The 15,589-nt window shown below is 47.6% G+C and overlaps 1 protein-coding gene across 5 annotated transcripts in view; it reads right to left on the reverse strand.

Moving 5' to 3' along the window:
• Positions 1-65: 65 nt before the first annotated feature.
• EZH1 (enhancer of zeste 1 polycomb repressive complex 2 subunit) overlaps positions 66-15,589 on the reverse strand; it is a 32,302-nt gene continuing 16,778 nt past the window's right edge. For all 5 annotated transcript variants that reach the window (NM_001435044.1, XM_059878116.1, XM_059878115.1 and 2 more), the window contains 13 exons: positions 14,913-15,076; positions 14,438-14,529; positions 10,332-10,512; positions 9,884-10,080; positions 7,903-7,994; positions 6,938-6,978; positions 6,256-6,381; positions 4,847-5,025; positions 4,254-4,349; positions 3,761-3,842; positions 3,231-3,311; positions 2,727-2,811; positions 66-2,453 (listed from right to left, as the gene is read on the reverse strand). In NM_001435044.1, the coding sequence (NP_001421973.1) occupies positions 2,393-2,453; positions 2,727-2,811; positions 3,231-3,311; positions 3,761-3,842; positions 4,254-4,349; positions 4,847-5,025; positions 6,256-6,381; positions 6,938-6,978; positions 7,903-7,994; positions 9,884-10,080; positions 10,332-10,512; positions 14,438-14,529; positions 14,913-15,076 (1,477 nt within the window). In that variant the 3' untranslated portion in view covers positions 66-2,392. The remainder of the gene's footprint in view (positions 2,454-2,726; positions 2,812-3,230; positions 3,312-3,760; positions 3,843-4,253; positions 4,350-4,846; positions 5,026-6,255; positions 6,382-6,937; positions 6,979-7,902; positions 7,995-9,883; positions 10,081-10,331; positions 10,513-14,437; positions 14,530-14,912; positions 15,077-15,589) is intronic.

Here is a 15,589-nt window from a genome sequence, read left to right on the forward strand (position 1 = left end):
CTTCCCCGGATCCTTCCAGGGTTCATCCCTGGACCCCAAAGCACACAGCACACAACTTGCCAAAATGGATTCTACCACTTTATTCAGATAAGAGGTCACAAGCCACAGGACTTTAAAGTGCGTGAAATTCACTGGCAACAGAGCCGCACATATACCAGCCTCCCCCATCATCCCCACCACCTCACTCCATCCATCATTACTTGTCTGGGGGGGGGGGGAGGGGTTAAGACCCGTCATTTAAAGGTGGGGGAGATCAGGGGAGAGGATGGGAATGCTGGAGCAACAGCAGTAGGTAGTGGTCTGACACAGGGGAAAGAGGGGGTCAACCACAGTGATTCTGCACGCTGAGGGAAGGATAGGGTCAGTCTAGCCTTTCAAAGGCTGGATGTCAATTTTTCCCCATCTACTCCTCATAGCAAGCCCCAGACTGCATTTCAGACAGTCCTAACCCTCCTTCCTCTGTCTCTGGTTTTTCTCTGTGAGTAATTTGGAGCCCACAGTCCAGCTAGAGGGTGTCCCCTATACACAATGCATACAAACCACAGCAGATGTAGATTTCAGAAGCATGGCAGGGTCTGGCCCCGTCGGGTGGGAAGAGGCTTCTCTCAGGAACCGGCTGGGCGTGTGCTCAGTGCTGAGTGCCTGTGTGCCCACTAGTGTGGTGAGTGAGGGTATGTGAGTGAGTGTGTGTGTGTATGCGTGTGCACGCGCATGTCCCACAGAAATCCCTAGGTGACAGTTTGGTCAGAGGGAACCCTACTCCTTGCTTCACAGGGACAGCCAATGGGGTTAGAGGAAGGGGGTGGTCAGCACAGACCAGGGAAGAGAGGCTCTGACTCCCCACAGAGAAGGGAGAAGCCGGCTCCCTTATCTAATACACCCTAGGCTAGTCTATACCTGCCCGTTTCTCTTTCTCTAGCACAAAGCTCCTTATTCGCTGCAGCTCAGCAGCAGCCATAGACACAGGGGCGGTCCTTAGGGCTGGTGCCATTCTCATTCAATTCTGCTGTTTAAAGGCAGTTCCTTCTGCCTCCACCAGGACATGAGATAGAACTGGAGAAGAATCTTCCACCACCTCCTCCCCGCTCCCTCAGGAAAGAGATTTGGGCAGGGACCCCCGAGACCTTAGCTCAAACTCCACCTCAATCTCCAGACCTTCTAAAGGAAATAAAGTGCTTCCATGAATCCCAGAGAGAATGTCACTATGAACTGGCACAGGTGGCCGGCCTGCTTCTTCTCAACATTTAAATACCCTCTGCCAGTCTGCCTGTGTGGTGCCATCCTAAACACATGGAACCTGGGAGCTCCTCGCCCACCTCCAAACACAGAGTGTCAACTCATCCTTTCCAACAGCAGGGATTCCAGGCAGGAAAGTGATCCACCAACAACCTTCCACTTCTCTAGTCCAGGCCTGCACCCCACTACCCGGAAGATGGGAGCAAAAGCGGCCCCATATTCCCAGCCTCTAAGGGAAACGAAAGGCCTGAAAACAGCTACATCTGCAGGGAACAAGAGCGTCATACCCAGGTTGCGCCACCCCTCCAGTTCTTCAGCAGCAGTGAAATGCCCAACTGTTGTTGCCAAATCAGAACTTTGGAAGGGGTCGACAGGGCACTGGTATCTGCTCCCGGGAATCTGAAAACATACCCATTCGTCTCCAGAGTACACACAGAGGGTGCCCCAAAGCCTGCTGGGCCCCAAGCTTAGCAGTTTATTATTGTCATCAGGCTGGTTCTCACTGTCTGCAGAAGGATGGATGGCACTCAGCTTTCTTTCTCCCAGCCTTGAAGAGCTTTTCTTAGAACCCACACTCTTTCAGTTTGAAGCATGTCAGGGGGAAAGAGGTAGTAGTCAGGTGCCCCATCTCCCCTCTGAATTCAGTCTGCTCTGCCCGCCAGGCTCATCTTTAACCCTGACCACTCATAGGCTCCGGGTACCAAATTTCACTGAACCTGTCCTCTCCTGGTCTCAGGACCACAGAGAGATCTGCTGGTGATCCAACTACAGGAAGGATCCTTGACTTGGAAAGTTAGGCTAATGCTTGTTAGGAACCGTCCAAGGTGACTCCTGAGGCCCACAGCCTGGGGAGTCATTAAGAACTCAAGCAAACGTCACCCGCCCCCAGCCTGTACTCTCTTCCTCCAAGGCCTGAGACGCAGTCTCCCACTGGTGCAACTCTCTCTCCTGGGGGCCCAAGCCCTAGCCCCCTGTCTCCCCTCTCGCTGAGACAGTTCTGTCCCCGCTGGACACAGGTGAGGCCTCACTACAGAGGGAGCGGGTGGGGGTTTCTCGGTGTAGGAGACACATAGTGCAGGAAACTCGAGCAGCAGTGGTGTGTGCATGAAAGCAGGACAGGGCCGCGACCATAGCGCTGGAGAGGGGCCCACGAGGCCTAAAGGACATCCGTCTCCCGCTCGATCCCCACGTACTTGAGGGCATCAGCTTGGCTGTACCTGTCCCAGGGCAGGAGGAGGAACCAGGTCACTACAGAGGCCTTTGTGATTGAAGAGATGAAGCCCCTCCCATTTCACTTCCCCTCCCCGTCCCATACAAGGCTCGTGCTTCAGAGGCGAGGCACCAGAGAGCACCACAGAGAAAAAGCCTTGGTCACCATGAAACCTCCCCCTTCACCCGTGTCACTCACCCTCAGTCCCCCAGATAAATTTCAACAGCCACCCCCTCTGCCCTTTGGGCCACCTCCCTAGGACTATTCCTGGCTGCCTCACCTGTAATCAAAGAAGAGCTCTTCGCCAGCTTGAATTGCCCTCTTGGCAAAGATCCCAATTCGATGATCCCCATTCACCATGACCACTGAAATAGGATAAACCCAGGGCTAGATTCCCAGTCACTTCAAGTCAATGATCAGCAGTGAGTCTGGGCCGATTTTCTCCAAATTCCCAGTGAAAACACACATGAAGAGGAATCAGAAAGTCATCAATGAAGGTAGAAGTCTCTATGCTTTTAGATCTGTTATTTTGGCTAGTGACACAGGGAAAGAATTATCTTCAAAAGAGTCACGTTAGGAAAAAAGGTTTATAATGTATTCAGTCAGAAAAGCAGATTAAAAAACCAAGACAGAAAGGCTCAAAATGATATTAGACATTAATCATGATTATCTTTGGACAAAGAAATAATTCAGTTATTAAAAAAAAAACTGAACTAATGGATAGAAATCATAGTAAATGAAGCATCCATCATCTACCCCACCTCCCAAGTTACTGGGAACTCACCTTTGGCATAACAGTTGGGGTTCACCGAATGGTTTGCAAATCGAATTTTGTTTCCTTTCCGGGTAGCATCCACTACAAAATCTATAAAGGAAACCAGGGGGACTATGAGCTTACCAGGCAACTCTACATCTTCCTGAGCCCGAATCTGAAGTCAACTAAACTGGAACAATACAATGCAGGGGAAACCCTGAGTCCCAGCACACTAACTGGAGCTAGAAACAGCCCCTCATGGAAGCACTCCCTGCGGGTTCCCTTCCTCTTTCGGGAATCACAGACCTCCCCTCCCACCTACTGGGAAGGAGATTTCTGACGTATAAGTGCTCAGGGCTCTGAAACAAACACAACCCGGAAATGGAGGTTCTCCCAGAGCAAGCAAACTGTGGCTCCTGGAGTCTCTGAGTTCAGTCTTACCACTGTGCTCTAAGCATCGGCTGGAAGACTCAGGGCTGGTCTGAACCTGAACGATACCAGGGGAGTCTGGTAGGAAGACCTGCCTGAGACCACATGGGGATGAAAGAGAGATTCCCTACCGTTATTGAGGTTGAAGAGGAAGCTGGACATGTACTTGTCATAGACCTTCCCTCGTCGATCGGCCTCATCCTGAGAGATGAGCTGTAGAGACAGACAAGGAACAGATAGTGGGGATGTAGCTGCCTGCTCAGGGCATGGCACTCTGCCTCTAGAAAGGGCCAGGAAGGGGCTTATGGAGGACGACAAGAACAGTAGTCAGAGGGGGAGCTCAGCTAGTTTCATCCCAATCCCTGCACAGGCTAACCAACACTGAGACAGACCAGAGTCCCCCGCCTGCCTGGCCCCCTTGTGTAGCCTGAGTTGCCAGAAAGTCGAAGAAAGAGTGGTTTGTTTCAGGATTGCAAACAGTTCTGTGGGATCCCCCGAGAGGCCACATGAGAACTTGGCTGAGTTATTTAGAGATTAGTTCACAGAAGTCTGGCCCACAGAAAATCAGAGTTTCTCATCAGTATCTCTCCATATAAGAATGTGGGCCAAACCGATAGCACTCACCTCACCACAGTATTCAGAAATGAATTCATTCTTCTGCACAGACTCCTTAATGAAGGTGCCCCATCCGGCCACATCTGAGGGGGCCAGCAGCAGGTGCTGGGGAACAGGGAGTCAAACCTCAGATTACAGGGCGTGTGCGAGCCGGGGGCGGGGGGAATGTGTGCTGGGCGTGCACGTGGGCTGCGGGGAGCAGGGTGGAAAGAACTAGCAACTGTAAGAGGATCTGAAAACAGAAAAAGGTCTAAGCCATTGTGTTCTGGTGGGAGGTGATGAAGAGAGACATGACACCTCTTCCTCCAGCCTAGGAAATCTCCTACACCTGACCCTGCGGAACTCACTGCAAGTGTCCACAGAAAACAGACACTGTCAATGACATGGCCTCTTCTCTGCTCCTCTCAGTCTGGCCAAGTCAGGGGATTACTTCTCTAATCCCTCAAGGGGACCAAAGGTTTGATGAACTCAGGAAATGTGTGTCTGTCAGGAATCACCAACACTGGTGTACAAACCACCTAAGGAACCAGTAGACAGAGGCTGCTCAGATCTTCAGTCCTTCCCACCTGACCTGGCCTGGAGTCCTGGGAAAAAGCCCTCACCTTTTTGAGGCCACGTTGAATGCTGCAGTTCTTACAGGAAACCACCTTGCAGTCCCAGTGCTCCGAGGCCCCACAGGTGAGGCACAGGTCAGGGTCACACTCGCGCACCGCCAGGTAGCACGGGCACTGCTTGGTATTGCACTGGGTCTTACAGCGACAGCCGGGAAAGCGATTCTGACCTGCGCGGGATGACAGGGAACGTCAGGGAGAGAAGCAGGCTGATGCTGGGGCTCCGGTTTGACTCAAGAGACAGTGGGGAAGTCAGTGTTATGGGTTCAAGGATATTTGGCAAATAACAGAGAAACTGCCTTCCCAATAATCACATGTTGTTGTTATTATTTAGTGGCTCAGTCATGTCCAACTCTTTGCGACCCCATGGACTGTGGCCTGCCAGGCTCCTCTGTCCATGGGATTTCCCAAGCAAGAATACTGGAGTGGGTTACCATCTCCATTTCCAGGGTATCTTCCCAACCCAGGGATCGAACCTGCATGTCCTGCACTGGCAGGCGAATTCTTTATCTGGGTAGTCCCAATAATCACAGACTCAAGTGTTTTTCAGAGAAAACGGAGCACCTCCCAGCATTCACGTCTGAGTCAGAAAAGCAGGTTTGATTCTGGAGAAGTGTTTTCTACAGAATCCCTAACAATGCTCTCCCCTTACCACCTCCACTTTGTTGGGAGAATTTGGAAGGGAGGTGAACAGTGCTCCAGAGAAGAAGAAATCAGTGCTTTTCACTGGTAAATCCTCACCATCAAAACAAGAATCATTTTGAGAACATAATGCATCCGTTCTATGCTATCGTCCTCCACCCACTGCCCTCCCAGCACAATCACCCACCCCTCTATTGTGGTTAAGATTGCTATCTTGTGTTACAAAGTACTTCCAGCACAACTGCCTGGGTACCCAGGTCTGCAAGCTCTGGGGGCTGCCACCCAACTGCTCAGCCTCAGTGGGGGCGGGCAGGCAAGGGTAAGAAGCGAGAGAAAAGCACGCTTGAGTCTCTGTCCCACCCTCTGCTGACATCCAGATCGACCTGAGGCTAAAACTCCAGATAGGAGACTAAAACAGACACACACAGAGCTATAACCCGTATACGTTGTAAAACAACATCCTGGAAAGGGAGGCTGTATTTACACCTTAAGGTAAAAGATTCTCACATTTCTTAATGCTGCCCTAGAAGGTGAAGCTGGAAAAGCAGCTTATTTCAGTGTAACTGTGGCTTTTAGAATCATAACCTCAGGATTTTTAAAAAAATGACTTCCCCTGATCTTAAAGATCTTGTTTCCTCTGTAGAATGCTTTAAGTGCCACACAGAGGGTATCGGAAGGCCTGTAAGCAGAGAAGGGTGCGAGGGGAGGGAAACCTGGGCTGCTTAGGTTGACAACTATGGCCAACAGAGAACTCTTACAGTCGGGGTTGCACTGGCAGAACTTCTCACAGAAATTCTGAGTCATGATGCAGGGGCACGTGCTGTCACAGGGGCGGTCCGGGTGGTCGCAGGGCTGGTAGTTGTACACCTGGGTGGAGGAGTTATCTAAGAGAGAAAAGAACACACTACTGTGGCCACTGGTTCTGACCAACCTGGACATGCATTTAGTACCTGACGTGAGAAGCAATCACAGGGGTGGTGGTCCATAAGCTACAGTGGAGTGATCTGCTTTGTAGGGAGAGTGTGGAAATGGTGTGATTACAGGGCAGTTATTTTAAACACTAAATGAGGGGACTTCCCTGCTGGTCCAGGGGTTAAGACTGCTTCCATGGCAGGGGGTCTGAGTTCAATCTCTGGTCGAGGAACTAGGATCCCACATGCCACTTGGCCAAAAAAATTAAACAAATACCGCCCCAGAACACTAAATGAAGCCTGGAACCCTGTATATGGCTCACGATGAAAGTCAGAGACCACAGGCCTGTGACTGTATCTCCTGAGAGGTCTTCTCAGCTGCAGCGAGGAGCTGAGCTGTCACCAGCTGTTGCAGGGGGGACCTGCAACGTGCGGAAGCCATGCAGGGTCAATAAGTGCAGCCACAGGTGGGGCAGGGGAAGGGCGGCCACAGGCTGCAACCTGAGAGCAGCGCCCCAGTGGAACTTACCTTTCTTCAGCTGAATTTTCCGGCAGTGTGCAGCCCACAACCTGCAAGAGATGGTACAGCTCAGGGTTGTGGCCCTGGGGAACTCTGCAGATTTGGGTAAATGATAGCATGACCTCCTTTGGGGGACTGCGATCTGATCACTGGGATCCTCCCCAAATCCCTTCACAACAGGCCTGGATGCCGGTGCACAGAAGCTGGAGCCCACTTTACCTGCAGCTGGCCTCTGGCTCAAGATTTAAACAAAAACAACACATCCCACCCATAAACAAACATACATAAAAAAAACCAAAAACAGATGCAAGACCAGACCAAACCCTCTACATCTATTAAAATGCTACTGTTTCTCCATTTCTCCTCTCCCCTGCCCTCCCTCTCTTTGAGGAGGTGGAGATGTGGGGGCATTTCAGGATGGGGAGGTGGGAAGACTTTTCAGAAATCTGCTCTGAGTGAAGGAATTGAAAGGGAGATGCCACAGGGATTTCCTTCTATATCTGGAACCAGTGTCAGTTTTTTAGGGAACAAAGCCAGATGGAGTGTTGGATGCAAAAAAAAAAAAAACTTCCAACCCTAAGCAAAGGTTAGCTAGAAGACAGTGTTATTATGCAACTTAGAGATACAAGTGCCAAAAACAGAACAACAAAACTCTGGTCAGAGTTGAGAAGTGAGTGCAGTGGTAATAACAACCCAGTGAGAAGAAATGGCCTCAGGGTGGAGCCATGAGGCCAGTTTACATCCTGCTGGCCGGGAGCTTAAAAATCAATTATTTCATGGTCCACAGCACTGCGGGACAAGGGAAGGGCTGATTCAAGGCACAGATTGCAGGGAGCACTGAGGAGACTGGCCCTCCACTGAGTGATGCTGAACTGCTGGGCAGTGGCTGCAAAGGGAGGCAGCAGCGAAGCCCTAGGGCAGGTCAGGGCACAGGGAACAGTCTGGCCACAGAAAGCCTTCGGTCCAACCCTTGCCTGTGCTTTCTCTTCTTCTTCTGCGAGGGGTTCATAAGCTCATCTGTGGGCAGCTTCAGGATAAGTGACTCTTTGACTGCAAACTGGAAGACCTGGAAGAGAAATCCAACAGAACCTGTCACTTCTTGAGCTGAGGAGTCAGATAAGTGACCTAGGCAGGTTTCTGGAGAGCTTGTGGGCAGATGACTGAGCATCTTTAGCAGGCATAGACAGAGCAGCACGGGGACACAGGGTTGCTGTTTCTGAAGTTCTTTGTCTTTGGTTGTGTTTATGGTTTTGGTTTGGTTTGGTTTTTGGCCATGCCATGTGGTGTGCAGGACCTTAGTTCCCTGTTCCCTGACGAGGGATTGAACCCATGCCCCTGGCATTGGGAGCAAGGAGTCTTAACCACTGGATCACCAGGGAAGTCCCTGAAGTTGATTCTTAAATGTTTATCCTGACTGAGCACAGGTAGTTTTCCTGGTCAGTCTCTTTCATCTACTGCTCTGCCTTTCAAGCCCAGAGGGAGTCAATTCTTACCAAGAGCATCTGCTTCTTATTAGGAAGGGCAGTGTTGTATATCTTGTGTAACTGAGTCTGATGTGACCTGAGGTACCACCCGGCTAAGCACTAGCTCCCTCTGTTGGCATAAAGATGTTAGAGCCTTGACTATTTTAGTAGGACAGCATTTCAGGAAGGCCTGGTCCCTTTTAACATGCTGTTTCCCTTAGAACATTTGTTTTTTAGCTTTTTCTTTTCAGTTACAGGCCTTCTCGCAGTTCCATGAAAACTGTGAATCTTATTTTCAGGAAAATAACACACAAAAATTGCTTTGTACACAGTTTGCAGGCTTTTAGGTAAAAAACCTGTGCCTTGGGGAGATAGGTATGAGATCCAAAAAGAAAGGAATAGGGGACACAGTTTTTCAAGGCATGAGCCCGCTGTGTCTCCTTTTGCCTGGCACAGCAATAAAGCTATTCATTTCTACTTCCTCCAAAAAGGCCTCTCATGCCTTCTGAGATGGCTCACACTCCATCTATGGAGTGTTTTCCCCTTGAGTAAACCTTCTTTCACTTAAAAAGAAAAGAAAGCAAAGGGCACTTCAGCTCATAGTTCTACTACTTGTTCTAAGTAGAGAGTACATGAAGAAAAGATTGCAGAGACTCTTCTGGAAAGTGGGGAGCTAAGTGAGGAGGGCTCAAGCTCTGGTGTTCCTGTTTGGACCAGTTGGCCCCAATACCTGACTCCCTATCCCTGTGCTTCAGTCTGTCTGCTCCCTGTAGGCTTCTCCCACCTTCAGAACATCAGAAGCTGCTATCAGATGGCGATTCTAGTGATGATGTGAGTTGAGATGCACATGGTCCAGACACAGCCATTAGGGGTGGTAATTAGGAAATCTAATGATAGAACATTTGAAGAATAAAGCAGCTGAGAAGACTGATTGGGGGGACGGTGGCAGCTGTAGCCACAGAAGCAGGAGCAGGGGTGAGATAAGAAGATCCCCAGAAGGACCCAGGAGTGCCTTCCAGGAAATGGGTCCACATTTAGAAAGAAACGGAGAAGAAAATAGCCACCCACTCCAGTATCCTTGCCTGGAGAATCCCGTGGACAGAGGAGCCTGTTGGGCTGCTGTCCATAGGGTTGCAGAGTAGGACACGACTGAAGCAACTCAGCATGTATGCATGCATTAGAAAGAAAGGCAAGAACACCTCTGCCTCCACCAAAAAAAAGAAAAAACCTGAGAGAGGGTAGAAACATCCAGAAGAATTAGATAGTGGCTAGAGACAGAAATACGAATTCAGCAAGGACAGCAGATCCTAAGTATTGCTAGGCCTGGCATTTGCAGAAAGCCCTCCAAGTTTGGGGAATCCACCTCCTGGTCCAGAAGCACAGGCTCACGAAGGACTGAACCTAAGACAGCTTCTGTCCAGACAGGCAGCCTTACAAAGTGACCAAAGGGCTCCCAGGGCAAGGACTTGTTCCCGTCCCCTTCAGACAGTACCTGCTTGCATGTCTTAGTCCCCAGAAGTCTGGCTATTGAACAGAAGTTGTTGAAGTAGGTGCCATGAAAGACTCGAAAAAGAGATTCTTCAGCCCCAGTCCACTCCACAGGTTCTGAGGGTGCTTCCACGACACAGAGCTGAGGTGGGGCTGGACTCGCCTTCTGTTTCGTGGGCGTCTGACAGCGTGAGTTTGCCTCTAAGAGAGAAAGGAATGAGAGAAACACAAGAAGCTGTGCAGCTGGCCTCAGTGGTTTGCTACAAGCTCAGCACTTCATTCTACACCAAAAGGTAGAAGAGTTAGGAACAAAAATATTCCCTGTCTCTACTGCTTACAGGTGAACCTGTGGAAAGAATGAACAATTTAAAAAGGTAGTAATGTTAACCGTTATGGCATGATCCTGGGTTTACCTTGTGTAGCAAGAAGAGATCATTTTCTGCTCACTGTACCTGAAGAACTGGAGGCCCAGTCATTGCCAGTGTCCCTGTCGCTGTCCCCTTCTTTGGTCTCAGCCACAGCAGAGGCTGAAGTGTTGGAGCAGGAGGCATTGACCACGTGGTGCCTTCGCCGGCGACGCCCAGAGCACTTGGAGCGAGGGTTGTGCAGCATGGCGTACTCCTTTGCTCCTTCCTGCAGAGGCCATGTTACAGTTAGGAAACAGAAACAGGCCACCATATTGGTACCATCATCACAAACCATCTTCAATATCTGTGCTAAGAAGAAGATATAACAATTATAAATATATATGCACCCAACATGGGAGCACCGCAGTATGTAAGACAAATGCTAACAAGTATGAAAGGAGAAATTAACAATAACACAATAATAGTGGGAGACTTTAATACCCCACTCACACCTATGGATAGATCAACTAAACAGAAAATTAACAAGGAAACACAAACTTTAAACGATACAATAGACCAGTTAGACCTAATTGATAGCTATAGGACATTTCATCCCCCCAAAAAAAAAAAAAAAAACCTATTGTAGACCCTTTATACAATCATCAGCCTTCAAGGATTGGTCTGGGCTGGAGGTGCACACACAGTAGGGCTCTCACTCCATTCTTATTCACCTGGACTTCAGAGAAGTTACATCTGAAATCATTAATGTGTGAGCATTAAAAGATTCTGGTCATGAATACAGTTCAGTATTTGTTATTGATGTTCAGTCTCTAAGTCATGTCTGCCTCTTTGCACCCCATAGTCTGCAAAACGCCAGGCTCCCCTGTCCTTCACTATTTCTCAGAGCTTGCTCAAATTCACGTCCATTGAGTCAGTGGTGCTATATAACCACCCCATCTTATGAACCCCATTCTCCTTTTATCTTCAATTTTCCCCAGTATCAGGGTCTTTTCCAATGAGTCAGCTTTCAATGAGTCATATTTGAGGACATTGAAATCATGTTATCCTCTATAATCATCTTTCCTTTTGACTCAAGGATCAGTCAAATTTCTTATTTCTTTAAAAATAGATATTAGAAAATAAAAGTGCAAAAAAAAAAAATATCTGTGCTAACTTGCACCTTGACACTTATTTTTTTCCTCTGTACCATATATGACCATGTGATAGCTTCTTAACAAACATCTTAAAGCTTACACACTTGTATCTCTTGACAAAGAGCTGCCCTATAATATAATCTTTATAAAGATATAATCTTTATATATTATGCACAGATGTTTCTATACATCTTTGACTATCCAGTGAGTCGTTATCTTATACTCATTTGCTCACAAGCTGACTGGAATTTGAGAATACATTCTCCTGTAGATGAGAAAATGAGGGATGTGCTGACAGCATGCAGCTAATTATTCCAGAGCAGGTACAAGAATCAGGGCCCTTCATCCCCAGGCCTCACTGTTCTTTATGTTTTACCACAATTGTCTCTGTTTCAGTAAGAAAATATATAATCCTTAAATTTGTATAATATTACCACTCAATTCGTCATGTATGGATGTGAGAGTTGGACTGTGAAGAAAGCTGAGTGCTGAAGAATTGATGCTTTTGAACTGTGGTGTTGGAGAAGACTCTTGAGAGTCCCCTGGACTGCAAAGAGATCCAACCAGTCCATACTAAAGATCAGCCCTGGGTGTTCATTGGAAGGATTGATGCTGAAGCTGAAACTGCAATACTTTTGCCACCTCATGTGAAGAGTTCACTCACTGGAAAAGACCCTGATGCTTGGAGGGATTGGGGGCAGGAGGAGAAGGGGACGACAGAGAATGAGATGGCTGGATGGCATCACCAACTCGATGGACATGAGTTTGAGTGAACTCCGGGAGTTGGTGATGGACAGGGAGGCCTGGCGTGCTGTGATTCATGGGGTCACAAAGAGTCGGACATGACTGAGTGACTGAACTAAACCACTTAATTTAGGAAATTCCCTCAAGTCAGTATTTTAAACTAGGATGAATATTTTATTACTTTATAGCTATCTTTTTTTTTAAAGACCAGATAATTACTTAGCTGGATCATCTATCTTCTCGCTAGACTTAGTTTCCAAAGATTTTGAGCTGTTTCTGGAAACTAAATCTGTAAGTAAAGGATAAAGGTTTACCATTATTAAGGATATTCAGAATAATATACTGTAGGCTCTCAAAGAAATTCCAAGAGAGAAGTTTTTATTTTAATTGAATCTGATACTGCGTGTCTATGCTCAATGTGACCTATACAGGATTCCAGGATGACTACTCTGGGGAGGGCAATGCCCTTTTTATTGTTTTTAATTTTCATGTATCGATTTACTTTTGGCTGTGCTGAGGTCTTCACTGCTGTGCGGGCTTTCTCTAGCTGTGGTGAGCAGGGGCTACTCTCTAGTTGTGGTGCACAGGCTTCTCATCACAGGGGCTTCTCATGCTGCAGATGACAAGACGCAGGGCATGAGGGCTTAGGCAGCTGCAGCATGTGGGCTCTGTAGTTCTGGCTCCCAGGCTCAAGAGTAGCAGAGCATGGGCTGAGTTGCTCCTTGGCACGTGGGATCTTCCTGGATCAGAGATTGAATCTGTGTCTCCTGCACTGGCAGGCAGATTCTTTACCACGGAATCACCAGGGAAGCCCCGGCAATGCCCTTTTGAGTTATATAAAAAGCATGAACTGTGGAGTTAGACCAGAGCTTCAATTTCATCATTGCCACACCACTGACATAGTAACAAACTTTAGGCAAAATATGTAACTTTTATAACCTATACTTTATCCACCTCAGGATGTTGTTATAAACATGAAAATAAGATCATATATGTTAAGGGTTAGCACAGTACTTTGACACATAGGAAGGAATTAATACATATTATGGAAAAAATAAATCAGATAAAGTCTATTTATTTTTTGTTTGTTTAAATGGAACTTTTTGGGCATTCAGTTCTATGCATTTTAAATATTTATGTTTATTTGTTTTGGCTGTGCCACATCTTAGTTGCAGCGTATGAACTCTTAGTTGCAGTATATGTGATCTAGTTCCCTGATCAGGGATCAAATCTGGGTCCCCTGGATTGGGAACACAGAGTCTTAACCACTGGACCACCAGGAAAGCGCTATTTATTTTTTTACTATTACCATGTGGCACATTTTCCAGATTTTTACCCAATGGCACTCTCTATCATCTTTCCTTCTATTATCCCACTAAAGATAGTTCCAGAACCACCTGGCTGTATAATCTTATTTTAATTGGTAGCAGAAATTTTATCAAGGTATTTTATTCTTTACCTAAGTTCACCCTATCGTGTGAAAGTAGCTCAGTTGTGTCCGACTCTTTGCGATCCCAAGGACTATACAGTTCATGGAATTCTCCAGCCAGAATACTGCAGTGGGTAGCTGTTCCCTTCTCCAGGGGATTTTCCCAACTCAGGGATCGAACCCAGGTCTCTCACATGGCAGGGAGCTGAGCCACCAAGGAAGCCCAAGAATAGTGGAGTGGGTAGCCTATTATTGCTTTTTCAGCGGATCTACCAGACCCAGGAATCAAACCGGGGTCTTCTGCATTACAAGTGGATTCTTTAGCAGCTGAGCTACCAGGGAAGCCCCACCTTATTGTGTAGAAAGCAGAACTATGTCTTTGACAAGTCCAACTCAACCTATTCCCTTCTAGCTGCCTCCCCACATAAATGCAGAATTCACACTGCTACATGAGGTCTGTCCGCCAGCAAGGGTCCACCTGGCTGATTACCTCACATAAGATATGAGCACCTTCATGTGTTGTTCCTCCTACATTTATATGCAGTTAAAGGGAGACAGCAAAGATAGTGTCTCGTGCACACACATACAGCTCCAAGTCAAACAAAGCAGTTTCAGACTCTGAAATCTGAGTAGACGATGTTTAGAGCAAAAAAGCCTTCAATGTTCTTCACACCTCGCTCCATGAAACTAACTTCACAGTGCTACTGCTGCAAAATCAGGGCGCTCCTTACAAGCAGAAGTCATGTCTCATCTACACTTTGTGACCCTCAGGGTGTTATATACCAGCCCAAGTGGTTTGTGTTCTCTGGGGCAGAAAGCCCAAGGACCATTTCCTGCTCAGATTTCCACCAATTTCAACCATGGCAGAAGAATTTAAAACGTACCAGCAGAAGGAAGCAGTCTGTGCCACACGGTTCTGGCTCAATCTTGATTTCTTTGTTCTTGCGTTTATACACATTAGGGGTGGCATGGAAAGCTGGAAAACACAAAACTGTCCTGTTTGCAATGGCTCATCTGCTAGACAGGAGGAGGAGGAACAAATCTGAATTAGGGAGCCACTGGAGGAGAATTTAGATGTAAACAGCTATCATCAAGGTGAATCAAGCGGAATCATTTCTGACATCAACACAATTCTTCCAAAGCTAGAGGAAACTCGGGACAACTGTGCTGCTGGTTAATCTGTCCTCACCGTGTGAAGCACACCACACTGTAACTACACAAGAGGAAAGAGAACTGGCCCTTTGTAAAACCATTATCGGATCAGAAGCCAGGAATTCCATTGGAGAAACTAAAAATAAAGAGAATGAAATGGTGGCTGGGGATGGAAAACAGGAGAGCATTTCAGAGCAGCCCACTCACGGTGAAGGAAGCAGTCGTATTTGAAGCAGCGCCGGCAGAAGAGTGTGTGGAAGGAGTGCAGAGACTGTTCCCGCTGCACAGACTTGGCGTTGGGGCCGTCGATGTTGGGTGTGCACTGCGGGGGGAGCGCATTGGGGTCTGACATCTCTGTGAGCTCTCGGTACCTGGTTCGGAAAAGAGAGGTAAGAGTGCCTTCCAAGGGAATGTCTCCATTGAGAAAATGCAGACTGATATGGGCAACTCTACTCAGTGCTCTATAATAGCCTACACGGGAAAAGAATCTAAACAAAACCAAAAAAGACTGAATACATGTATATGTGGGCTTCCCTGGTGGCTCAGTGACAAAAGAACCGGACTGCCAATGCAGGAGTCACGGGTTTCATGGGTTTGATGCCTGGGTTGGGAAGATCCTCTAGAGAATGAAATGACACCCCACTCCAGTATTCCTGCCTGGAGAATTCCATGGACAGAGGAGCCTGGTGGGCAACAGTCCATGGGGGTCATACAGAGTCTGACACAACATAGCGACTAAACAACAGATGTGGATGTGTAACTGATCCACTTTGCTAAAACGAACATATTGTAAATCGAATATACTCCAATAAAAAATTTTTAATTAAAAACAAAAAAGAAAATGCAGACTGAATACTGACAGTTATCCAGAAATGGTCTGCCAA

Source organism: Bos taurus, chromosome 19 (assembly GCF_002263795.3).
Source record: "Bos taurus isolate L1 Dominette 01449 registration number 42190680 breed Hereford chromosome 19, ARS-UCD2.0, whole genome shotgun sequence".
NCBI lineage: Eukaryota > Metazoa > Chordata > Mammalia > Artiodactyla > Bovidae > Bos > Bos taurus.